Source organism: Culex pipiens, chromosome 2, assembly GCF_016801865.2.
Source record: "Culex pipiens pallens isolate TS chromosome 2, TS_CPP_V2, whole genome shotgun sequence".
NCBI classification, from domain to species: domain Eukaryota; kingdom Metazoa; phylum Arthropoda; class Insecta; order Diptera; family Culicidae; genus Culex; species Culex pipiens.
The window spans coordinates 32,298,726-32,325,851 of NC_068938.1; the positions used below are offsets into that span (position 1 = coordinate 32,298,726).

At 40.1% G+C, this 27,126-nt stretch overlaps 1 protein-coding gene across 1 annotated transcript in view; it reads left to right on the top strand.

Moving 5' to 3' along the window:
- Positions 1-20,788: 20,788 nt before the first annotated feature.
- The window catches only part of LOC120431447 (signal-induced proliferation-associated 1-like protein 2), a 42,369-nt gene continuing 36,031 nt past the window's right edge, over positions 20,789-27,126 (top strand). Inside the window, exon 1 of the mRNA XM_039596566.2 lies at positions 20,789-20,826. Within this exon, the coding sequence (XP_039452500.1) occupies positions 20,821-20,826 (6 nt within the window). The 5' untranslated portion in view covers positions 20,789-20,820. The remainder of the gene's footprint in view (positions 20,827-27,126) is intronic.

Here is a 27,126-nt window from a genome sequence, read left to right on the forward strand (position 1 = left end):
AGTGAATTAAGCAACGTCTGACCTTTTGTGAAACCTTGCTTAATCAGAAAAGCGTTATTGTACGATTTCGGAAGTTGCATTATGCTTGTTGATTTTCGTGGCCATTTTTTAATTTTACGAAATTTGAAAATTGAGATCTTCTAACATTATTACGATATTTAATGATAGTCTCGCCAGATCTGGCCAATTTTTTTTTTAATATTCAATTATTACAAAAACACACACATCCTTTACGCAATTTTCATTTAAATTTATAAAATGATTCAGCCAGTGCCAAGATATATGTAATTGGTTCCTAAGCCCTATGCAGAGCGTCCAAATTCCCGACCCTGGAAAAAAAATCCGGAAATTCCCGGGATTTCCAGGAAAAATATATTTCCCGTTTCCAGGGAAATTTGTAAATTTCCCGGGAATTCCCGAAATTCAAGCACAAGTATTCATTTTCCTAACTTCTTGGCACATTTCTTAAATTTACATCAAATAATAATTGGGCTTTCTAATTTTTTGTTGTTTTTATTCAATTAACAGTTTACAGTACAGAAAATTGTTGTTGTTTCAATTGAAAATAAGACACCTCTTTCTGCCAAGCTTAATTTTTTTTTATGATTTTGTTTACCATGACCAAATGGTATGCATGAAAAAATATTATTTAATGTCTCATTTTGTGCAAGAAGGATTTGGTTAATTTGGTTAATTGGGATTCATTTTACTCGTTGTACAAACACTGTGAAAAATAATACGTAACAAAAAATACTAATGATTATTTGTTGATATTTTATACCAATAGAAAGACAGCCTATAAACTTAGAAAATTTATAAATATTCTTTTTTTTTGTTTTTTTTTTACAAGCGGTTAAGACATTAATTGACCCTCGCACTTATGTTGATCTATTTTAAACAATTTTATTGAAGAATTATAATCAAAACCAAGAATGAACAATTTTCGACAAATTTAAAATTTCCCTGGAATTCGCGGGATTTCTCGGGAAAGTTGTTGAAAATTTCCCGTTTCCCGGGAATTTTGTAATCCCGGGTGATTGGACGCTCTAGCTCAGTGGTTCTCAACCTTTTTCGTTGCATTCCCCCCTTGGCTTATTTGAAAGACCTTCTTTCCCCCCTCCCTCATTTTTAACTATTTTTTTGTAAAATTGAATAACTAACATAATTTTGTATTAAATATTTAATAATAAAACTTTGATGTTTTAAAATCATGAGTAAACGAATCATACAAAAATTTTGAATTTGTTATTGCGAAATAAACTGAACTACTTTTGTTCTTTTCAATTTGTTTGATTTAATCAAAAATAATTGAAAAAGTTTTGTTTAAAAAAAATACAGACATAGGGAGTTAAAAAAGCTGAACGCGAAAAAAAAAATAATTCTTATATCTTTAGAAATAAAAAAGTCTGTGTTAATGATAGAAAGAGCATAACAACAAAAAACACATAAAAATGTATTTAAACAATTGGTTTGATTTAATCAAACATAATTGAAAAAGTTTTGTTTTAAGAAAAAAAACAAAGGGATTAAGAAAATGCTAATCGCAAAAAAATAAATTAATTCTTATATCTTTAGAAATAAAAAAAAGTAAAAAAAAGTAATGATAGAAAGAGTACAACAACAAAAAACATATAAAAAATTGTTTTGAAGCCTGACAGAATTCAATCTTACATACATTGTGAAAATTTTATTTTTTTAATTTTTATTTTCAATTGAAGAACTGTTTGTCAACAAAAATTTAAACTTTTAGTTTTATTATTACAATTAATTTTGTTTTATTATTCAGCATAAACCCAAAATTCTAAAAGAAAATCAAATCAAACAGTCACAAACAATATTTCCAATGTATTTTAAAGAGCAGCTGAGATGGAAACAACAGCCAAAACACAAATTAATGAAAATGATCATGATGGACAAACTGTAAAAATAATCCAGATTTTTTCAAAATAAAGCTATTTCAAATATTTTTAAGAACTCATCAAATTTTCTGATTCATATGAAAACATGAAGAATTACTAAGAAAGTATTAGAAAATGATTTAATTTTTGAAAATACATTAAAAAAAACGAAGTTGACTTTATAGCTGTCGGCCACCATTGCTAGTACCAACCACTAGTGTCTTCCTTTTTATCTACAAGGACTTCGCCGCCCTGGGCTCCTAAGTGTATGAAAGTATGGCAAGGAGCGACGGCGCCGAATACCCATATTTACACAAAGAATTTTAGAGCGCCCGCCGCGGCGACCTCTGGATTGTGAGTCCAGTGCGCGGTCCGATTGATCCACACGGGCGGGACAACTTTAACATTAAACATTAAAGACATTGAATATCTTTTGCATCCTCATTCCCCCCCCAAGAATGCCCAAATTCCCCCCCAGGGGGGAATTCCTCACCGGTTGAGAAACACTGCTCTAGCTATATGTCACTTTTTTTATTTATTTTTTGCAAAATATCGAAACACAAAATATTAACTGTGATTCTTTAAATCAACTGTGGCCCAGTTAAAAAAATAAAAAATTAAAAAAATTAAAAAAAAGTTATAGTGCTCAGAAAAAAAAATCATTGTTTTATTTTTGTTATATTTTCTGCAAAAATCGTCATCAGTGATAATCGCAAAGTTTCATGTTTCGCTAGTAACTTCTCTCACCCAGGATAGAGAGAGAATGTGAAACACGGTGAAGAAAATTGCTCTCGAAATTAAAAAAAACATCAATCATTAAATGATTTTTTCGTGAATCCAAACGTGAATCTCATTGTTTTAAGCATTTATTTTGTTTTGTTTACGAACATTGGTCATTTACGAAAAGTGACAGGTATTTTCACCTGGCGAATGAAGTAGCGAAATTCCGCGGGTTATCGTTATTATAGTTTTGTTTTCACCGATATTTCATGCTTGGAGAGGAGAGACAATTCTCTTTCAAATTTCTCTCTTAGTAAGTGTCAAAGGAATATCTTATGATGAAGATTTTTAATCGCTGATTCTCATGCATTTTTTTGTAACGGGGGATTACAAATTTGCACTTTAGCGAAAGCTAACGTGTTTCATGCATATTTTGATAGATAAGCTATTATTTCTAGATTAAATTTTCAAAACAACCTATCCCTCATGGGTTTCCTATGCAGATAGGACCTTTTGAAAATTTAATCGAGATTTAATGTTGCAAGACAAGGATGACACTTTATGCAGTATGCATTTCCTGTGGGTGCAAGAAGCTAAATTTTCGAGTAAATTTGCTTATTGAGGCAAAAAGAATCTTTGGTCAAACTCTAAACTCAAACTCGAAAACATTCAGGTCAACAATTGGCAAATGTGGACCACGGCTCCGTTAGTTGGTCAATCGTTTTATGGTGGTCCGGCTGATTTATATGAGTTTATTTGAAAAATGCTTCTGACTTTGCTCGGCTGGCGCCATACAAGGAAGTGCCCATTTGCATTCACTCCGTTTTCAGTTATCATATATAAATTTTACTGTGGGGAATTTGTTCGGTCCCCTCGTACTCTCTCTCACACAGTCCCCACAGTTGTACACGAGAATGGAATGCCTTTATAGTTTTATTTGCTTATTGTGAAGTTTTTTCGGGGAAACTTTCCTAGAACGCCAGATGTGGGTAAATATTCAAATGCGGTTGTTTTTTTTGCTGCTTCCCTTCTTTCCCTGCAGTCCAGAGTGGATTTATGGTCACCCAGAATCGTACGGATGGCGCGGTTGTGGAAGCTATTTCGTAAATCACCATCATCATCGGTTGACGCGCTTTTTCGATGTAATTGTTAACGAGCTGTTGAAGAGGAGGGCCGCGGGGGCGCGTTCGTTTGATTCATGGCTTCGAAGATGGCACTTTGTTTGTTAATCTGTGTCGCGAGCAAACCTCCACGAAAGTGAAGCGTTGGTCAAAACAATCGCCCATTTTCGACACAATTATTTCTATTGTATGGGCCGGTTGGAAAAGTTACGACCTGTGATGCCAATCAACGCCGTCGTCGCCCAGTCCAATTATTGGGGACGATAAATTAAGATTTATTTTTGTGACTCGTCTGCGCGTTGACGCGTAAAGCCGTAGGAGCCCATCTTCGCACGCAATCCGACCTTGCTTCGTTGTTGGCGGGGTTACAGCAGGTCCAAAATCGCGGTCACTTATGCTGTTTATTACAGTTTAATTAAATTAATTACCGGTAACGCAACGCAAACCACGCAGGCCCATGTTCTTTGAGCGCGTGCGTGTTCTGCACAATACATCTCCTTCGTGCGCTTGTTCTGTGGTTGTGGGATTGCGGTTGGAAAATCACTCAACTTCTCCGCGTCAAAGAAGCTTACATGTTTGAGATCTGCGAGAGGAAATACCACCCCGGTCTATTGTCTATTCTTACATGGCAATAGGTCATGTTTTGGTGGTTGGCGGAAAACCGTTTTGAAGGCGCGGACACGCGATCTCTCGGCGAGTGAGGTTAATAGAGTCGATCAACCTGTGCGGGACTTTTTTAAGTTCAGCGTCACTAGTTTTAATTAATGGTAGCCTAAGGTCAAATTGCATTTGGGTAATTCTCTACCAACTCACACGAAATCGGGAAAAGTTGCGCCGACCCCTCTTCGATTTGCGTGAAACTTTGTCCTAAGGGGTAACTTTTGTCCCTGATCACGAATCCGAGGTCCGTTTTTTGATATCTCGTGACGGAGGGGCGGTACGACCCTTTCCATTTTTGAACATGCGAAAAAAGAGGTGTTTTTCAATAATTTGCAGCCTGAAACGGTGATGAGATAGAAATTTGGTGTCAAAGGGACTTTTATGTAAAATTAGACGTCCGATTTGATGGCGTACTCAGAATTCCGAAAAAACGTACTTTTCATCGAAAAAAAAGTTTTGATAAAATTGGTCGTCATCGATCATGGCCGTTCATGGTCACCCACAACAGACACGGACGACGAAACAAAGAGAAACGCAAAAAGTAACATTTTCAAAACTTTTTTTCGTAAAATCTCGATAACTCGTGATGTTTCTAAGCAAACCCCTTATGTCTATATATCAAAATTTTTGTAATTGTCTGCTCTACAACTTTGTAGAACATTGTTTCACTCTAAAAAATAACCTTGCAAAGTTAGAAAAAACACGAAATTTTAAAATGAAAAATTTTGTTCTAAATGAAAAAATTACCCTTCTGGGTCAATGTAGATTCGAAAAGTACATTAAATTTCCCTTAAAATGACATGTTCCAAAAAAAATTACAGTCAAGTAACGGAAAATGGGATAATTTTTAAAACTTTTTTAGTGTTTTTTCGATGAAAAGTACGTTTTTTCGGAATTCTGAGTACGCCATCAAATCGTGCGTCTAATTTTACATAAAAGTCCCTTTGACACCAAATTTCTATCTCATCACCGTTTCAGGCTGCAAATTATTGAAAAACACCTCTTTTTTCGCATGTTCAAAAATGGAAGGGGTCGAACCGCCCCTCCGTCACGAGATATCAAAAAACGGACCTCGGATTCGTGATCAGGGACAAAAGTTACCCCTTAAGACAAAGTTTCACGCAAATCGAAGAGGGGTCGGGGCAACTGCTGTGTGAGTTGGCGGAGAATTACCCATTTATAATCCGTTGAAATTTAACGGTTTCACGGGTATAGAAAATAGGATGTAACAAAAATGACTTTTTGGCGGGCATTCAAGGGGTTTGTTCCGGTGGGCATACTAAGCTCAAATCCAAAATATGAGCTTGAATGGACGTAACAGGAGCTGGCACTCCGCCCTTCAATTTTAAATGGGATTTAACCCGTGAAAAAAGATTTTTTTTAAATGTCACTTTTTGAGGCATTTTGGCCACTGAAGCGTTTATTTCCAACATCATTGGCGTGAAGGCCGGATCCTTGCGCATCTTTTGGTATATATAACATTTAAGTTTGGAGCACCCTGGAGCTCGGTACAGACCTTCAAAGTTTGGCATTTTTTCGAATAATCGGCCCCGGTAAAATCAAATAGCTTCTCGGGCGTCGCGAGGTGTGACGCATATCTTTTTTGCCGGGGCCGATTTTTCGAAAAAATGCCAAACTTTGAAGGTCTGTACCGAGCTCCAGGGTGCTCCAAACTTCAATGTTTTATATACCAAAAGATGCGCAAGGATCTGGCCTACACGCCAATGATGCATTGGTGGCCAAAGTGCCTCAAAAATAGACATTTTTGAAAAAAAAAGTATTTTTACGGGTTAAATCCCATTTAAAATTGAAGGGCGGAGCGCCAGCTCCTGTTACGTCCAATCAAGCTCATATTTGTGATTTGGGCTCAGTATGCCCACCGGAACAAACCCCTGAATGCCCGCCAATTCAATTTTGTTACACTCTTTAGATAACCGTTATTAGGATAAGACATTTAAAAAATGTTTGGTTTTGAATAACAAAGTTGTCAAAGTTTTTCTGACATTTTTAATTTTTTAACTTGAGCTTTTATTGTTGTGAAAAAAAAAAAATCAAATCACGAAAAAAATCGTTTTTTTCTTTTATTTGCTAATTTTTTTTAATGCCATATGTCAGGCAGACATTTGGCGTAGGAGTGTCAAACCCCGCCAAACTTTTTACCGACATGGCATGAAATATCATACCGATGAAAAATCCTTTTTTGGCAGCTCCAAAAAATCCGGTTTTGACAATTCGATTGGGACACTGAATTTAAAACTTATGTTTTTAATGTATTATTTTTATAAAAAAAAATAAAGAAAAAAAAACCCGGAACATAAAACTTTTGAAACAAATTTATGAATAAACGAAGCTAGCAAGATTCATTTGAAAAGCTTCAATTCTGTACTATGACTTTGCTAGCTTATAAATCCCTCGCTTGAGCAGTATCAAGCTCTGTTGCCCTTAGGGCAGGAAGCCCTAGATTGACTAATTTGAATGATCAGAGACTGTCATTACATCGTCAAGCGAGCCGTTTAGCCCCGTCTAGTTTTAAGAGTCTGTTTACGTAATGGACATAAAACGTGGTTGCTCAACTCATGGATAGTACTCAGATTGGTGAAACCTATCAAACATATGCAGGTTGAATTGCTCGAAGAACTTTAGTTTAGACTTGTTTCGCTCAATCTTAAAAGAGTTAATTAAAGAATTAATTCCGTAATCCAAAAATCACGCTAGTGACGGTGATTTATACTCTGGATCAAGATTTCATCCCGGACCTCAACCTAGTGACGATCCGAATAGTCGCAGACGGGTCTAATCCAAGCGCACGTAACGCCACACTGTCTAATTCCACCCAAATCCGTCCAAAACGCGCCCAACCTTAAACCTGCTTGGCCAGAAGAGAAATTATTTAGTCTCGGCAAATACAGCTCTGTTTACCCGGGTGGTGCACCAACCCGTCGTCCCGTGACCGGGCCAGATTAGCGGCGGCGTGAGAAGACCAACCACATCATCCAACCACCACGAATTCCAACGAAGAACTTCGCCCCGCGTAGACAAACAACGCAATGCAACGCGTCTGACAGTGACAGTTTTAATTGCCCGGTCGTCGGAATCCGCAGAATTTCCTATCCTTGGCGCGGGACCGACCAACCCAACATAAATCCCATGCTTCCTTAAACCTACGCGACAACGAGAAATAGTTGAGACGAATTAAAGCCATTAATTTATTACCGAGAATTTGTACGCGGACGCGCCCTTTTTGTGGAAAGTTGGAGCCGCGGGTAATCCGAGTTGGGACGGACGGGGCTTCTTCAGGCCATTTAGTTCTTGTTTTGAGGGGGTCCCCGCACTTAATAAGCTTGCGACGAACCAGTCAGCGCTAGCGGCAATTATGAAAATGCAAAATTTCTCACGTTCTGGACAGGCAGAAACAGGGCTAAGAAGTTATGGGAAGAGCAATCTTCGGAAGAGTTGGCTGGCAGTGGGCCAAAAAAGGATGCTCTGCACGTGAGAATGTTTTGGAGCAGTTTGCGTTGGACTACTTAGTTTGGGCAGGGTAACTTGGGCTTTGTTTGTCCTGGGGAGTTCAATTCTACTCCGTGGATTCATGATACAACATTGGAGTAATTGCTCCGAGCAGATCCTCATGCAACTTTTTACGGAAAGAGGAGCTACTCATCCCAAGTATACTACCGATGAAGTTGTACCCCGCTGAGAGGAAGCTGAGTCCATGAGAATTTAAAACCCAAAATTGCTTCCTTTCGTTGTTCTCACTCGAAATTATATATATAAGACCAATCTATACCGACCAGGTCTCAATATAATGAGGCTGCTGCGGAAGTTACCGTCTGGTTGGATGTTTCCCGTTCATGAAGTCTAAGCCTCGTTCAAGCACGATGCCAACTTCTCGTGGTATTTAAACCGCTGCGCGAAGCAGACTTGCTGGAAAGTATGAAACATTCCATTCTTCAAGTGAAAAACAACAAAAAATGAGCATCTCACAGTCACAGTTTTCTAAACAAACATGCAAGCCATAAATTAAAACAAATAGCTGCTGCCATCACCAGCAATCATAACTGCAGACGGCTTTCATCGTACGTCATGTGCATTCCGTATGGAACCATGGAGTCCATGGTGTATTCGAATGGACGACGCTGGGGCGTTGGCGAGCTCTATACAGCCTAATTATGTCAAACTTATCACTTGTAAGTCATCAATCTACTCGTTTCGTCTGTTATGAGTGGTGGAACTCAACACGTGATAGCAGCGCGAACAAAGTGTTCTTTAATCGCAGCTTCTAATAAATCGTATCGAGGTGGTTCTTGGGACATCCCCACTGTGGTAGCCCGATCGTAAAGCTGTCAGCATGGTCGAGAAGGCTCAGCTCACACACATGCAGCCATGATATACGAGGGATCGTTTAAGATAATTCCTACCAATCTCCCCACTTTTTGTGATCCAGCACTAGAACACGACTCATTCAGATTCTCCGCGGAGTTTGGCTTTGATTCAATTTGGTACGGCTTCCACGGGTGTCTTCCTGTGTTGTTGTTTTTTTACGTTTTAATATAGTTTTTTGTTTCATTCATTCAACCCGGGGGTAATTAAATTGTTTGCTTTCCCTCCTTCGCTCCATTCTCCATATTTCACTCCGCTGTGATCTCGTTGGCTTATCGCGCGCCGGCTCACATACGCTAGAACGTGATGCAAGAAGATTGTTTTCTCGGTTCTCCTAATTGAAAACGGAAATGTTTAATTTAAATTGCTGCGGGATTGCTCTGTTTGATTCTAGGCCCTGCAATCCTGTGGTTACAGGGTCACTGATTGAGGGTTCTCGTTTTAATTGATCGGTGCTTTTGTTGAGGTGAGATAGTATGAAATGAGTTGTTATGAAATTAAAATGGCTTAAATTATTGAATTGTTTTTAAACTATGTGGTTTATTCTAAACTAACTTCAATGATAGAAATAGTTGAAATCTATAATGTTGAAAAAGGTTTAGAATGACTATTCAAATTTTTGGTATACATAAACAAAAATGGCAACACTGAATCATATTTGAAGATCCATTCGAGAGTCATAAAGTGGAACCATTTTTGGAAGGTATAAAGCTTATCGGAAAGTACACTTGTGAAATTACCGAAATTGGTCCATCGGAACCATTTTACGGATATTCCGGGTTGATGGCAGGGTGGCTAAATGGCACCAGAACGTAGTGAGGATGTCAAATTTGAATTCCTGAGCCAAAATCAGTGTTGTTTGACATGTCGGAAAGTGTTCTTGTGAAATTACCGAAATTGGTCCATCGGAACCATTTTACGGATATTCCGGGTTGGTGGCAGGGTGGCCAAATGGCACTAGAACGTACTGAGGATGTAAAATTTGAATTCCTGAGCCGAAATCAGTGTCGTTTGACATATCGGAAGCCATATTAGACTTGATGTAGAATTCGGCATCCGGTCGGTTCCGGAAGGGTGGCCAATTCATATCCGTAGGTCCGGGATCAAAGGAATATGCCTAATATGTCCAGAATAGGTCTTGGAGCAAATTGGGATGGTTTTTCTGAAGAATTTATTATAATAATCATGATTTGTAGATTGGGTTGCATACCCGGACAAAAACCTACCCTAGGTTCCGGAATAACTCCGTGGCCAAGTGACCTATTCCGGATTTTTTCTGAAAATAGAGATTTGTCCGGTTCTTTTGAGGGGTGAACGAACTTATTTGGTCCATAGAGGCCAAAGATACAGCATTTTTTAGTTTTTTTCGGTATCTCGCATCAGACGTTCGGACTGTAAGCGTTAAGATGTCAATGGTTTTTTAGAAGAATCTTTCCGATCAGTCAAAACAATAACTATCTGGCAACCCTGTCATAACAAATCGTGACTAATATCGAGAATGTTTGAGGGCCAGATTTTGGTATTGCAAATAACTTCCTGAGTCATTATTCGGTACATTCTTGGAAAAAAGTAATCTGGCAACACTGTTAGAATATTTTAAAACATAAATGGAAATCACTTAACTTTTTGTAGCCAGATGTTGTAAATGTTAATAGATTTGGTAACTTTTTTGAAAACCGTTAGTTATTTATATTTGGAGAATCTTTCCAATAAGTATGAAAAGTTGATCATTTGACAACACTGTTCTAAGATGCAGTTTTGGAAAAGTAAGTGATTTTTTACCAATTGGTCATCAAACTACAACTCCTTAGTTCGGATTATCTGAAGTGATTTTTTGCGAGGATTTCGAATAACACAACTCGTTAATTTTCAAGTTGATATCAATAACCGCTTAATTTTTGTCAAGGTATGATAGATTTGGGCTCCGTGAACACGAATTGAGTTTTAGTGAATTCCTGCCAATAAATAAAATTGTGATTTTGGTATAAATTCCATGGAATGCTGGTCTTAAGCAACCATGCGCAAACTCTTGCGAAACTGAAGCGTTTACTGACATCAACTTCAAAAATGTTGAGTTGTGTAATCGAGTCCAGACTGCAAAGCTTCTCAAATTTTATATATTCCTCAACAACCTTCCTACACCCAAAGGAAAAATAACTCTCAAAATCTGCAACAGTGGATTTGCTGCAGAAAATGTCACATTTCATAACATTTTTTGCAGCAAGCTCGCGTGTAAACATTTCAGCGATCTACAGTTCTCACCAACACATATAATGCTGGCCCGTCCCCGAGCAACACTCCAAAAAGAAGAATATTGTGGTGCTCTTTCACTCACATTTCATCAAGTGTCCATGGCGCGGTGGTAGCGTGTCGGATCAATAACCAAGAAATTGGTGGTTCAATCCTCGCTCTGTTAAGGGTTTTTTTGTGAACTATAAACAAAAAGCCGTCGGTAATGTCGATAATTGTCAGTAACGGGCAAAAATGTCATACCCCTATATCGCAAAAAATGCATGAGGACAGTTTTCATGCAGATTCTGATATAATTTCATGCCGCCATGCATCACAATCATGTGACCGCCGTTTGGGTGATATCCAAAATTTGACCACTTCCTGCTTCCTTTGTCTTCAACACTTTGATCACGAACCTTAAGCGTCCTTCGTCCAAGGAGGTAAAATATTTTGAAATTTAATCCTTCTACAGGAAGCAAGAAACAGGCAAAGAATTGAGGTCGTCACAGGTGAGATCTCCCCACCTGAAAGTCATCGCAAAAAAACCTCAAACTTCAAAGTTTCCCCAGCCGCAACTATAATCTTGTGTGCAATATTCCCTCCAATTTCACGTGGGCGCACGCGAAGTTAACCGACCTTCCAAAGCTCGAAACAGGTTGGATGAATCATAGCACTGATTTTGCGCGAAATTCGCGCGCGCGATGGAATGTCGTGTTCGACGAACCAGCACAAGAAACACCCAAAAATCGTCGTCATTGTTTTGGTCTTCGAGGAAGACCGAAACGCGCGCGCGAAACGACTCCTCTTCTGGGTCAATAGCCTGACGACGTCGGGACAGGTTGGCGGGTGTAGAACGGCGGGGGATCCGCTGTGTTCTCCGTCTGCGACGGTTGTTGTTCAAAAAAATCGTTGATGGACGTGCTGGAGTTATGATTTTTTTTGCTCTGCCCGTTGGAATGGGATATTGTATAAGAATTTGGCAAGAAGGTGTGGCAGGTTGCCCGCTTTGAGACGGGAAGCAGGCTGGAATCCAAGCTGAATCGAGAGGAATTTGTAGATGGGATGACTACCCCTGCTATAATTACCCTCTAATGAGTTGCATAACAAATTGTAGCGCATTAGTTTATAATCTGCTTCATAGTTGCGCACAACAAAAACACTCAAGTTCAAATGTTATCGCCGTTCGACGTCCACGACGCGGGCCCACCCAGATGAAGTTGCGTGCAGTTTTATTTCCTTTTCCCAGCAGCAGCAGCTCCGGCAGTTCGCACAGCATCTGTTTGTGCGGTACCGGCGGATGAAGGAAATATAAATTTTGTCCGCACCGCCCGTAAAGACCGTCCCGCCGCGGGTACAATAGTTGCCACAGTCGTCGTCGGAACAAGTGCCAATAGGCGCGCGTGTCCGCAAATTTTGCGGAAAGAGGCGTTACTCCGCGGCACACAAGTAATGAGTCGTTTTGGTGGATGATCTTCTTCGCTGAGTACGCTTTGATCTCTGAACGGCAACTCTCCGTGGGTTCCAGCGATGCCGCCGTCAACGTTGAAGTTGGGGGTACGGTACAGTTCTGAGCAGCGTCCGTGAGCTTGTACTACGTTGGAGTTGGCAACTCTGTAGTCGAGTGAGTCACTATGGCAGGCGTCAATATCTGACGGTCCAGATCTAATGTTACCACCCCCTATACCAGGCATCAATCTCAGCCGTGTAAGCGCCTACCACGTAATAAAACACATCTCAAATCAGATGTCGTGTTTACGACACACTTGCCGTTTCGTCGGAGTTGGATGATCCAAAAGAGCATCAGCCAGAAAAACACAAACCTCTGTCGAACATACAATGAAATATGTTCTTTTTTTGTGTGCTCCTACAACTCCCTACTCGTCGTGTCGAATGTTGTATACAATGTCTCAAATAAGGTAGCACAGACACGTGGAACATCGCCGTGCTGTCGTCATCCAGCTCACGCGTCATCATGTTCACCGCGTTGAACCATGAACGCGTACGGAACGGCTGCTGGGCAGAAGCAGGAAGCAACATTTGTTTTGTGCAGAGGCTTCAAACTACACAGTGTTCACGGTGCACAACGAGCGGGTTGAACGTAAACAAAAGCGTTGATTCTGCTTTTCCTCGACGTGAATTCTGCACAATAATAGTTTTCCTACAGACAGGAGGTACACCCAAACAGTAGGCCTTTGACGTTCAGTGCGACTTGCGAAACAACGCATTTATTGGTAGCTTTTCTGTGCATGTTTACATTCTACCTCCCGGGCAGACTGTAATAACAAAATTCATGCCATTTCAATAACAAATACTGTTAAAATAACAGAAAGTGTTATTGAATCTTCTTGAAAAATCAATTTTTGCATAAGGGTTTGATAACTGTTTATGTTACAAACAAAATTTGTCATTGGTCTGATATTGGTTGAAAGCCAAAAAACTTTGGAACAACATTTTTTGTTATGGAAGAATACCTCCAACTGTTATTGGGATGATCGGATTAGTTGTTAAAATAACAAAAAATAGTAACAAAGATTTGTTCGAAGAATAACTAAAAATGTTATAAGTCTGTTATTATAATAACAATCCAATAACAAAAAAATCATAACGACGAATATCGAATCCTGTTATAATTTAGATAAAATGTTATTGGTCTAGTATTTTCGAATATCAAAAAATGATTTTCCCAAGTTATTTCCGTCTGCTCGGGCTCTCTGTTGCCAACAAGCGAGCACAGCGCAGCGGTAGAAGAGTTCAAAAGCGATCACAGGGTATCGTCTTGATTCCTGGTAGCACCGAAGTTTTTTTTGACATTGTCATTCGAGATTTGGCTTCCCTCTTTTGGGTGCACCACATTTGCCCCCAGACCTGCTCCGGGAATTAAACTCTGCGGGTTCGCTCGATTCCGCACGGTTAGTAGCGCCGTTTAAACCCCTCCGATGAACTTTATGAAAAATTAGCAGACTCAAAATCTCCACTCCCAAGCGTGTTGTTAATTTCTGCTCGATCTACTGCTGCTGGCTATTAAAATAATGACGATGACTGGTTAGATTTTATGCGCGAGAAAATCTACATAGATATGCGCGATCTCCTTACGGCGGCGGCGGCGTGAAACTTCCTCTCGCGAGGTCAGAATCTTGCAACGGTTCAACCGGTGCGGGGGGAAAAAAAGCTTTTAATGAAAGTCTACACATGAGTAAACCAGGGGGGTTTCGAGTGCAATACAGGATGAAAGTTGAAAGTTTTATTGCCATAAGCCACACATAAGACCGCGGCCGGCTCAATTGGAGGAGAGAAGTGCAGAAGAAATGTAGCAACAGCGATGGATAAAAGAGCAACATCCGCCGGGAACGAGCCGAGCCAGAAGAGTTCTTTTTGGAGAACCCGTGGAAAACCCCGCGGGCTTGTGTAGTTTTGGGGTTCAAAGTGAAAAACAAGTTTCGCTAAAACGGTATTTAAAATGTTTCACTTCCGAATGTACTTTGCTTTTGGATTAGGGTAAAATACAATTAATTGTAACGGTTCTGAACCAAAAACAAACACAACCTTTAAAGATTCCAAAACAGCGCAGTTTGTTGTTTATACCAGCAATTTTATTTGTTGTTTGCACCAGTCTTTATTCTAGAGACAAATTGTTTGAGGATTGTCCAGAAGAGTCAGTGAATTGGTTAATTTTATTACTGCCGTAATTGTCGAAATTAATAAACAATGCAGCATAAACCGACCCGACCGCCAAAACACTGAACAACAACTTCAAAAACGTTATGTGATTTATTCACACATTATGTAATCAGAAATTCCATTAACAACTGCGCCCAAAAAGCAGCGCCTCTAATGCGTCCAATTGTGTGATGCTCGTCGTAATCAGGGCACCCATCTCTTGCCCCAGAATCATAAAATTCTGGCCGATCGTAAAATTCTGTCCTCCTGCTTGGCTTGGGACCTTCTAGGCCGGCCGTGGCCAATCGTTAAACCTAATTAGCACTTTTATAAAAAAGAGGTAGACTACCAGCATCATCGCGCGCGACCATTAATAATTCCAGTTCCGCAATAATCCGTCACCGGAGCGGGCTCTTTTTTTCGGACTCCTGAATCCCCTTCTGAATGTGTTCACCATCATTCACTTTTTGACATGATGGGGACTCCGCGCGACGATGGCGGTCAAAAGTAACAGTTTTTTTTTCTTTCTTTTATTGAAAGACTTTCTCAGACGAAATCTGCAGCCTAACAAAAGTGGTGAAGAAGCTTTGGGTGGAGGATCCGAACTTAAAACGGTGACAGTAGCGTACTGTATTATTTTCCACTTAACCCTTTGGGAACCACTTTTTTTTTTGTAATTCAGTTAAATCTTTAACTAAACTTAATCATATATTTTTTTTTAAATTTTGAATTAATACAATTTTTAATTACCTTTCCATAAATATTTTTTCAAACTTTGAATTTATTATTGAATAATTAGACTTTTCAAGACGTCAAATTTCAAGATAGTAAAATATGATCAAAGGTGGTTAACCCAGTTTAGCCGCTACACAGTTAAAAAATATGTTAACTTAGATGGTGTAAAATTGTATTATGTTTTAATAAAAATACTCATTTTAGATTGAAAAAGTGGTATTACATCGGCAAATAATAAATTTACATATTTTTATAGGTAAAGTTAAACATTTTTTCTAACACAAAGTTAGTGTATTTGAAGTATTTTTTTTTTTAAACGATATGAACTTTGATGAGATTAAAACGTTTTTTTTTATTTAAATAGTTAAAGATCTGATGATTTATAAAGATCTGTTAGAAAATTAGAAGCAAATTAAAACTTCTGTATTTGAAATTACTAAGGTAAAAGATCTGAACACATACGCATTTTTTAGCATTTTTTTTATGAAATATTTAAATTGATTTTTGACTTGTAACTTGTTTTACATTACATTAGAATCAAAATAAAATAAATTTATATTATTTTTTTAAGTAATTGAAAATGAATTATCAACACTTTAGTTCGAATCAAAACATTTTACAAACTTTTTCATTGTACAAATCTTGACAAATTCAATGATGAATTTTTTAATTTTAAAACTATTATCATTGAATTTTTATAATTATGTTTACACCTCCGTGTACGCACGAGAGCAAGCAGCAGTCAAGTGCTCAGTGCTCTATCGTTTTTTCGAAATTTTCCGCCGTAATCTACCGTGATAACCCGCGAGTTTGCTCCTGCAGTATGCCAAAGGCCGGCCGTGGCCGTGGCAGTTCGAGTGCGGCCTCGAAAAACCCGCGAAGTTCCTCTACCGGCCGTGTGCAAAAAGGTAAACAAACCAACGCCGTGTCGACCGCCATCGCGCAGGGGAGCGTGAGCGCAGACGGCATCGACAAAAAGTTACTACATCCCGGATATGTCCCGAGATCACCAGTGCGAACCCGTTCCGGTACTTCCGGTGCCACAACCAGTGGCACATCAACATCCGCCAACATCCCCATCAGGAACGAGTTCCAGATGCTGAGCGATGACGAAGAAAACAACAACAACAACAACACCGACGGTAGCAGCACTACCGACGACGACGAATACGATGGACGTGCACGGAAGAAAGTGTCGACGTCAAAAACGCAAAATCCTCCAAAGGAACGTAGACCACCTCCAATTTTTGTTTTGGACACGTTGGTGGACGATATTGACGAGTTGCTGGAAGGCCTCGGATATTGTCTTAAAATCGGTAAGTCGTCAGTGCAAGTCTACACTTTTGACGAAAAGAACTTCGACCTGGTTCTGGAGAAATTGAAGAGTAAAAACTTCAAGTTCTACACATTCGACCCCGTGCAGAAGACAGCCGTTAAGGTCGTCTTGCAGGGGTACCAAGACCGCCCGATCTCCGACCTCAAGAAGGACCTCTCGGGTGCTGGCATAACACCGCGTGACATAAAAGTCCTCTCGCGGAAGACCACAGTCACAGGTACACACACACTGTACCTGTTGTACTTCGACCGCGGCACCGTCAAGATTCAAGACCTGCGGCGAACTAAGGCGTTGGACGGGTTTTGGGTAAACTGGCGGTTCTACTCAAAGAATCCGTCGGACGCAGCACAATGCCACCGTTGCCAGAAATTCGGCCACGGCTCGCGGAACTGCAACCTCCCGCCCCGCTGTGTGAAGTGCGGTGAAACTCACCTCTCTGAGGCGTGTGCACTGCCGTGCAAGGCGGACCTGGGGGACAAGGCAGAGCAAACCAAGGCGCGCATCAAGTGCGCCAACTGTGGAGGTAACCATACCAGCAACTACCGTGGATGCAGCGCACGGAAAAACTACCTCGAGGAGCAGGAAAAGAGGAAGAAGAAAGCAGCAGCGTCCCACCCTCCTCAGCGAAGTACGAGCGTAACCGTGCCGGCAGCTGGACATCGTACGGTACCAGCAGACAACTCAGCGTTTCCTCCTGGATGGGGGCGTTCATTCGCCAGCGTGGTCGCTGCCGGTAGCGGCAGTACGGCCCAGCAAGAAGTCACCGGGGAAGATCTTTTCACCCTGCCGGAGTTCTTTGCTCTCGCGGGGGAGATGATGACGCGGTTTCGGAGCTGCCGGAACAAGGCGGAGCAATTCCTGGCCCTTGGGGAGCTGATGATCAAGCACATCTATAAAGGATAAAAAACTGTGATCTAGTTTTAAGTTTTCTCTATTTCTATCCCCTTTCCCTTGCAATTTTAGTAAGTTTTTTCTTATTTTTTCTTACTCTTGGTGACGCCTTTATTTACAAGTAATAATTGTTCCAAAATGGATTTGGTGTAACACACAGCTGAAAGGAACTCCAAAACTCTGTTATGCACCTCAAAAGAACTTATTGTATCCTGATTATTCACTAATAAAACCGAATTGAAATTGAAAATAATTATGTTTACAGTTGAAAGTAAAAAATCTTAAAAACTAGCTTTTTATGTATTAAGAATTCGTGAGTTGCATCTGTATAAAAATTTTCAGCTAAGTCAAACCATTTTTATTTCTTGCATGTTTTTAAAATTTCATGTTATTAATTTCAATTTCCACTTCAATCAAATTATTTAGAAGTTTGTATTTTTCAATCTAATTTTAATACGATACATTTTTTTTGTACTGCTCTCGAAAACAGCATGATTCGAAAAAAAATATTGCCCGATGTTGCTAGAATTGGAGTGGCCGTTCCTTGGCTAAAATAATTTGACCCGTGTTATTTTGTTTGGCTCTTAGGGTGACCTACGCAATGTTAGGGCGGTCAACATTTTTTTTTGTGATTTTTTGCAAAAACCACATTATAAAAAAAAATACTTATTTTCAAAAATCTACTTTTTTTCAAAAATCTATTTATTTCAAAAAATCTATTTTTTTCAAAAAATCATTTTTTTTCAAAAAATCTATTTTTTTAAACTATTTTTTTTCAAAAAAAAAAAAAATCTGCGTGATTACTTAAAAATTCGAGCAATTACCTTTACCTTTTTGGATACTGAAACTTGCGTCTATCATTGATAAAAATTTAAAGCTATCGCATTAGGGGGAGAGGGGGTAATATGCACCCCCTAAGGGAAAACTGTGATTTCTCAACCATTACAGCATTACTGTGGAAGAATTTTGTTCGATGTTCTAAAACAACTATTATTCTTCGTCATCCATGTGAAAAAAGTCTTAAAAAACCTCAATATTGTTCGAAAATAACAAATTTCTAAAAACATTTTTGATTCATTTCAAACAACCATGCGGGGCAATATGCACCGCAACATAGGGGCAAAATGCACTACAACAACGGGGCAAAATGCACCACAACATGGGGCAAAATGCACCGGGTAAAATTAGTTTTCACTAGTCACCACTAGATGACACCGCTGTTTTTACTAAGGAGCTTCACAGCGGTGCATTTTGCCCCGACCACGCTTTTTGCAGAAAAATTAATTAAAAATGCATTTTTTTATGTTTTTGGACTCATCTATCTACAGAATAATGAAGATTATGGCAAAAACTATTTACCTCAACACTTACAATATCAATAAATGCATTTTATACTGTCCAAAAATCATAATGAAAGTGCAAAGAAAATTAGATCAAAACACAACATTTTAAAGTTTTGCAAATAACTTGAGCTGTTTTTATACTGCGATGCTCAAATTTTTCCAGCATGGTTTAGCAATGTTAAGCTTCCAATTTCTATGATTTTTCCCCGGAAAATTCTTCAAAATACCGAGAAAAGCAGGGGGTGCATTTTGCCCCGGGGGTGCATATTACCCCCTCTCCCCCTATTAGTGAAAATTTTGCCAAGCATAGGCTCTCTGGTCCCGAGACTTTCAAAACAGCAAATGGTCTGAAGAGGGGCGACCAGGCCTGCAAATTGTTTCCAACCCAGCGTACACATGAAGCAAACCAAAATGTCAGTTCACTGCTCGCATCTGACTGTAAGCCTACTGTGTCCGTTCAACCACTGCCGCCTGACTCGTGCCGGTCGGCTGCTGGAGAATGAGAGACGTGAAAAAATGAGCTACACTCACTCAATTCGTGTCGTATGACTGACTCGTAAAATCCTCTCTAAACACTATTTTGACTATTTTTAAACAATTGAATGGTTCTAGATTGTGCAAAACACTTAAAACAACCATAACTTATATTCAAAATTACATTTCCACGCATAAATACCAACTTTTTGTGTAAAAACTTGTTTCTTTATGTGTGTGCGTGCAACGTCGAATGAGCGTTGGTCTAAAGTGCCTAATAGAAAGTGAGGACAAGGCACTCAAAATGCAATGCCACTCACAGTTGGTCACTCAAAATTTACCAAGCGTTCAAATAGAAGGTGTTCATTTTTTGACAAAACCTATGGAAGAAGTAGAGATTGTAAGCACCTTATCTGTAAGATCTTGGAGGTGCTCAATTTTTTGACAGAAAATCGCTGGGTTCTCAGTTTCTCGTGTCTCCACTTTCTATAAGGCACTTTACGTTGGTCGACTACTGCCTCGCATTACAGCTGCTCAGTGAGCTAGGGCACTCACGACTGAGTCGGGTTTGTTTATGTCACGGTTTTGCGGTTCAGTGAATGGATCTGAAAAAATCGTGTATGCGTCGCCGATTTTCGCGTCAGGACCCCTGACATTTTCAGCTCTGGGGGCGACATAAACTTTGAAAAATATTTGCTACGGCCTAATTTAAGAAACAAATCCAATATTATTCGGGTTTTTTATTGAACAATTTTCATTGAATCCAATGATTTTTTTTATTTCTAACAAAAAAAAAAAAGCAGAATTATGTGCAATATTTTTGAAATGAAACAAATATTTGAGTTTTTAGTTTTAAGGTGATTGAACTTTTATTTTCCTTAAAATTAAAATTAAAACTTTTTAAATCTTGTTAATTTATTTTTTAAATGTTTACTTTACGTGATTTCAATACAAAATATTAGAAATAAAAATTCAAAATTTCAGCAAAACAAACATTGGTAAACCAAGGGTTGCCGGATGGTTTCCAGGGGGTCCCAACTTGTGACAACCACGCGGTCGCAAATAGGTCAACGTAATGACCCCCAAAAAAGCCAAACTTAAGTCGTGTGAAAGGCAGATTAGAATCAAGCGGCCCGAGTAGATTAGTTAATTGTCGTTCCAGTGGGGTGATTATGGTTCTGTTGTTCTGTTGGGACTCGCGGGAATTTTTCGGCGAATTTCTGGCGCGTTTCATTCTTTACAAGTCTTTGTAGAGTTGTGTTCTATCTGTAGATGTTTGTCAACATTTTTTTTGCGGGTAAATTTTTCATTCAACTAATTCGCTTTTTTCTTTTGTTTTATTGCAGGTACGTTGAACACTTAATTCCGCACAGATGGCAGTGAGTATAAACGACAATTTCGACTTTCCAACCTTGGGTGGCACCCAACAAGAAGGGGGGATTTTCACAGTCACCGAACCGTCCAAAATTATGCCCTCACCCTTTCGCGGCACGGATGGTTTTCCCTTCGAAAACACGCTTTATTTGCATTGTGTGTGCCATGCTGTCGACAGTTTTCGGCCGTCAACCGTGAAGGCCTCATTTGTGTCCACGTTTGCGGAATTGGACGCGGAACCAAGCTTTTGGGCAACTCTGCAACTGTTGCTCACACACTTGTTAATTTGACTGTTGCTTGCAAACGTGTCGTCATCGTCCCCCTAATGAGTTTCGTACCGATGTGGGGGTGGATTTCGACACCCCCAAAATGTAATAATTTAGATCCCCTGTCCGTTCAAATGGTATAGCTCAATTAGCGCTTGCGGGGATCATCGCCATGCAGTCCAAGACCCCCCCGGAGAACTCGGATGTACTTATTAAAATTCACCTTCACACGATGACTTCTGCTGCTCGGTTGGACGATCTGGCTGAGAGAACTCAGAATTATGTGTGACTTGCCTCCGGAGAACAATGGTCGATTTGGTTGTCTTTGCACGCTTCAGCGCGGATCTACGGTCATTGGCCTGGTGGACCTTCTCCGGCGGAACATCGTCAGCAAAAACAACTTTGTTGCGCCAGAGCTACTTAAGATCCACCTCATTAGAGACCGATAAACAATCTATGTTATATTTTTATAAGAAGAAAAAAAAAGATTGAGTAATTAATTCGGGACCGCTCGGCTCTACTTCGTATTAATTCCCCGTAGTTAATAGAACATAAAACCTCTTAAAAACAGAGCACCGGAGAATGGCAAGCACACACATACCTGACAGCCGGGCGAGCTTGACGGGACTCGGGAAATATAGGCCACCAATGCCGGCGGCATCACGTCCAAGGATGGATGGTTCGATTAAGCTTTTTTTTATTTACTATTTACTGTTGTCTGCGATGTGCAGCCACATCGCGCCATAATGAGCCCGAAAGCCGGGCCAGGAATCCAACAGCTGATGAATGTAGAAAGCTCGACCGAGCGTGAAAAATGGGCTATTTGCTACGATGATGGCCGAACATCAGGCTCGGGCAGTCCGGTCCTGAGTCGGTGGTATGCCTTTTCAAGGCCAATTAAACCGAGTTCTTGCGGATGGCATGTGGCCATAGGAGAGGCTATAAAAATCGTAATTGATTTCTGGCTAATACGGATAGAAACTTAGTGTATAGTGACGGTGGATGTTTTCGAAAGTGGAGAGTAGACTTAGATTGAGAGAATGAGGGAGACATTGAGAGCATTATGCTCGCGCCACACACCAAAACAAAGTTGTGAAAGATCTTTCTCACTCGACATTTCGCAAAATATTAAGACATAATACCTCGGTCTTAAAATTATGACTTATGAGCCTTCTGTCCTTCGATTTCCCTGTCGGCCCCTATCCGTTACAACTGATTCCATCGATTTCGAAATGAACAACAATTACCCGACAATATGTAGCCATCACTCTACTGCAGATTCAGAGGTTCATCTCACCCGATATGGCATCAGTGACAAGTTGCCCTTTCAACGACTGCACCAAAATCTGTGTCAAGCTGCCAAGTCATGCCCTCCGGAACCCTCCCCTTTCTTGCCTTTTTGCGTCTTCCGAAGAAGACACCACACCGGTAAATTATGCACGTTGCATCAAGCAAGCCCCTTGAACATACAATTGTTCAACCGGTTCCATTGTCTCCGTTGGCTTCGCGATGCACCTCGTAACATAAATGCACAGTTTTCCAGCGGTTATCAAACGAACGCACCACCGAAGAAAAGCCAAGACAGGAAAAGCTGGCTCTTCCCACCTGCTGCGCAGCAGCAAGAGGCAGGAGGACCGATTGTATTGTTGTTTTGGGAGGAAAATTTCCTCCGCGCAAGCGGGGGTGTTCGATAAGCACTTATTACAAAATTAGCATACAATAAGACACCACCCCCGCATCGCTGCACTCTCCTCAAACAACTGTAGCACGCATGAATGCACATCGCTAAAGAAAAAAACGTCATTTTTGTTTTCATTTCAATAAAAGTGAGAAATGGCAAGCAAAACAACGGAAAGGAAAAATTATCTGCGATACAAACGAAGAGCTATTCGCCAGTCAGTCAGTCAGTAAGTCAGCAGAGGGAGTCGGTGTCCGTCGGGGCGCCGCAGATGAAATCTTGACGGTGGTAACATGTGGTTTCCACAGAATGGGAAATGCTTGGGGAAAAAGTGAAAATTTTGCCGGTCAGTTTTTCACATAATAGCGGAAAGTGTTACTCACTTGTTACTTGGTTTTACTTTTACATAACTTAATTTGTTTGGAATACAGTCCAGGCTCGATTATCCGAAGTCTCGATTATCCAAAGATTCGATTATCCGAAGGTTTGTATAGAACTTCGGATAATCAAATCAAGAACAAAACATTTTTTTGGTATTTTTTTCATTTTCTTGGTTTTAACATAAAATTCAATTTCTGCGACCCCATTTTAGATAAATTTGAGTGGTTGATTGCCTATTGAACTTGAACAATAAAATGATTTTTTTTTTTCATATTACATCATAACCATTTTGGACGCCATCTTGGATTTAAAATTCTAAATAGAGGTGGGCAAAACCGCTCTTTTTTAGGAGCCGCTCATTTTCGCTCGCTCTTTAAAATGAGCCGCTCTTTTGAACGGTTCTTTCGCTGTTTTTCACAATTTTGTCTATTTTAGAGAATTGTGGGATTTTGCATGCTTTTTATTAGACTTTAATACATTATTAAAAAAAAAAAAAAACGAAACACGAGAAGATTCGCTTGAGAACCATAGATCTAAACGTTCGAATAATTGGATGGGGAGAGCACCCAAACTTAAATCTAGAATTTTGAAGAAAATGTCTATCAATTTTACGAAATTGCGTTCATTTATGATAAATTAAAACAAATTCTGGTATTTTATTTTGAGAAAATTTTCTGCGAACTTTATTCTACTTTCTGCTTTAATCAAAAAAGTCCAAAGTTTTACCGTGCAAGAGGAGTTAGGATATGGCTATTAAGTACCGTCAACTGGGGCGAATCAGGACACATGGGGCGAATTTGGACAGCAGTTTTAACCATGGTTTCGGTTAAAACAGACTCAGACCAACAAAATGTGTACATCCATTTCCAAATTTAAAACCATTAAATGCTCTAAACACTTGAAAAAAAAAAAAATGCTCTAAACACTGCTGTCCTTATTCAGACTTTAGTACCGATTCGCCTCAGATGACGGTAGTTTTTCAGCAAAATTTTCAAAGTTAAGCATTTTAAAATGCTCATATTTGTACTCGAGTAACTCTTTAATGTTTGTTTACGATCAGTTGTGCAATGAAAAGTTTTTTATTTTGTTTAGAAAATCACTCACTTTTGAAGTAATTTAGGTACATGAAAAAGTACACCGTGTGCATAATTCTGACAAATTTGTCTTTAATTTATAAGCATTGAAATTTGTTAAGCCGCATTTTCAATTCTCAAAAATAATTTTATGCTACAATTTGTTGGAAATACAATTAATAATATTTATAAACTTAAAAATATACAAAGGCTTAAACATTATTCCATCTTGGAATGGTTCTATCAAAACACCGGAGTTTCAAAAGACCCGTGGCTCTTTTTTCGTGAGCTGGTTCGTTCGCTCTTTTTAGTGAACCGGTTCTTTGAGCGGCTCGCTCTTTTTTGCCCATCTCTACTTCTAAATCATTTTAGCGTAGTTTAGGGGTCATACTTAAGCTCTACAATCAAAAATTAGACAACTTAAAAACATTTTTTTTTTTATTCGATTATCCGAAGTTCCGATAATCCAAAGTGACATTTTTTCCGAGGCCTTCGGATAATCGAGTCTGGACTGTCACAGTACTACTCCTGAAACTCCTTAAAAGGAATTTCTTTCAGATATATATTTGAGGGCAAGTTAACTTCAATTTGTTAAATTAACTTTCAATTTGAGAAAAAATAAACTTTTCATGATTTAAGCATTAAGTATGCTTAATTACCAGTTTAGGAGCTGTTATCTCTCGGTTGAACTTTTTTTAATTTTTTTCTTCATTTATTTTTTTTTTAATTTTATTTATTCAGATTTTTTTCCATGTACATTCATTCAGCTAAAATATTATTAAGTGTCCAATCACAATCGATGACTTTTCACCTCAAACTCGGTTGGACGTTAAATACATTTAGTATATGATCTAGCGAAAAAGAGTTGTTCCGTATTCATCAAGAATACACGGAAGAATCGAGTAAAGCACCTTTTTTTTTATGTCGCCACTTAAAAATAAATCACAGTCAAGCACCTGCCGACTTTCTTCCGTGATGTTCTGCTCTAGTAACGACCCTCTCCAATAATGTACGCAGGAAAATGCGCGACAAACACTCTCATCACAGTTCAAACCGCAACAGTTGAGTGTATGTGACTTCACTTCCGAGTTGACACACTTCTCGACTGCAGCCAACGGTTATGCTTATTAGCCCAAACGCACGCATGGTTCTATGAACGGTACTCACCCGGTCCGGTCAATCCATAAACCCATAAGCTCACGATGTCGGACCTGTCAGCGCCACAAACATCAACGCATACATCAGATTGATATATTGGTGAACCCACCCGCCTCTCTCTGCACCGCTCAGAGTTGGTTGTTTTGTTGTCCACGTTCTGACCGCGTACTCTGTGTACTGTTGTGGGTTTCTGTGTTAATTAGATCCACAGCAAAAAAACCGCTTTCGGTCCGGAACGGTACCCCACTAAACGTCAATATAATTCACTCCCAGCGTTCCCCCGCAGGCACGTCAGAACAATTAAAATCCTTCACACCGAGTACCACCAGGGTTCAGAGATGGGTGCGTCATGGTTGACCACTATCGGGTTACCGGACAAGTTCCAGCAGCTGATGGTCAACGCATTCTCCGCACATGATGTATGGGCGAACCACCTAGCATAAATATGTCCCTCCAAGTTGGAAGTATTTGAATGGTACCAGGTTATTAGAAGCCTGACATGGATTCGCTATGGGGTATGAGTCAACCAAGGTAGAGTTCAACCTCGGGAGGGGGTTAGTCCGTTGGAGCCTGCCAATCGAATGATTCATCCTACGTGAATATACCGGATTACGTGTTTGTGTCATAATTGCAACTCCAGTGTGCGATGATCATGCGTTTTAGAAGCCACCTGTGTGTTGTAGGTGTAGCTCAACGCCATGACCTAGTGTGCGCGAGCGCGGCAACGCTCGTCGCAATCCGGTTCCACCGGTTCGATCCCAGCAGCGTCGTGATCGTGAATTTAAGAGTTGTGTTGTTTCGCGGAGAATTTCGTGGCGCCCGAGCCGCAAAACCCAAACACAACAGTTCGATAAATAGGTTAACGAGAGTACTCCAAAGTGTCTCGGCCTGAGAGAGATCCGACTGTTTATTGCGCCGTGATGTAAATATCATGACATTTGCGAGCTTTGGCGCGACCGAACGGGATCTCTTTGTTCTACGTTGCCAGAACGACGCGATCCGAATCAAGACGGACAACTTCCTGAAGCCGTGTGTGTGCAGTTCATTGACGTATCGGTCATCACTTGGGACACATCTTGACGCAGCCTCGCCCGTAACAGTTCCAGAACGTTTCGTAGCGGTACTTTCCGGCTCAGGAAATGCGGTTTTTGCTGTTCGTTTTTACGACCTGCGATCGCTATGGCCAGAACAACAACGCCACGCACAAGAACAACATCTTTAAAGGGACGCTGAATGACCAAAACAAGTTTCAGCGCGCGCGATCGCTCGCGCACTCCCCTCAACCCGCTGCGCATTTCACCCGCGAGCGACCACTTTCTAAATTGGAAACGTCATTAAACGGCGTGGCGTGGCTGGAGAAAGAAGCACGAAACAAAACCAGGACAGGTTTTTGGCGGTTATGTTGTTGTTGGTGTTTTTTTTTCGCTTCCTCGTCCGTGAGTACTTTCCATATTGGTGATCGCGGCGGACCTGCGGCTGCGGCGGCGGTGTGACCAGAAGCGCACGGTGACGTTGATGTGTGTAAAAGGTGCAACTTTGTAGCCTTGGCCGGAGAGAGACTGCTGCCGAGTACTCTTCTTCTCCGATGTGTTTGCTCTTTTGGCAATGATTCGCGATCTTTGGGGCATCACCGTGATGGCTGTCAAGTTCAATGGTGAACTCCATTCAGGTGTTTGGGATCGTTGAGAGAGACGAGGAATTTGCCGAACAGTCATATCTTGATCAGTTGTGACCAAATAATTTTCAATT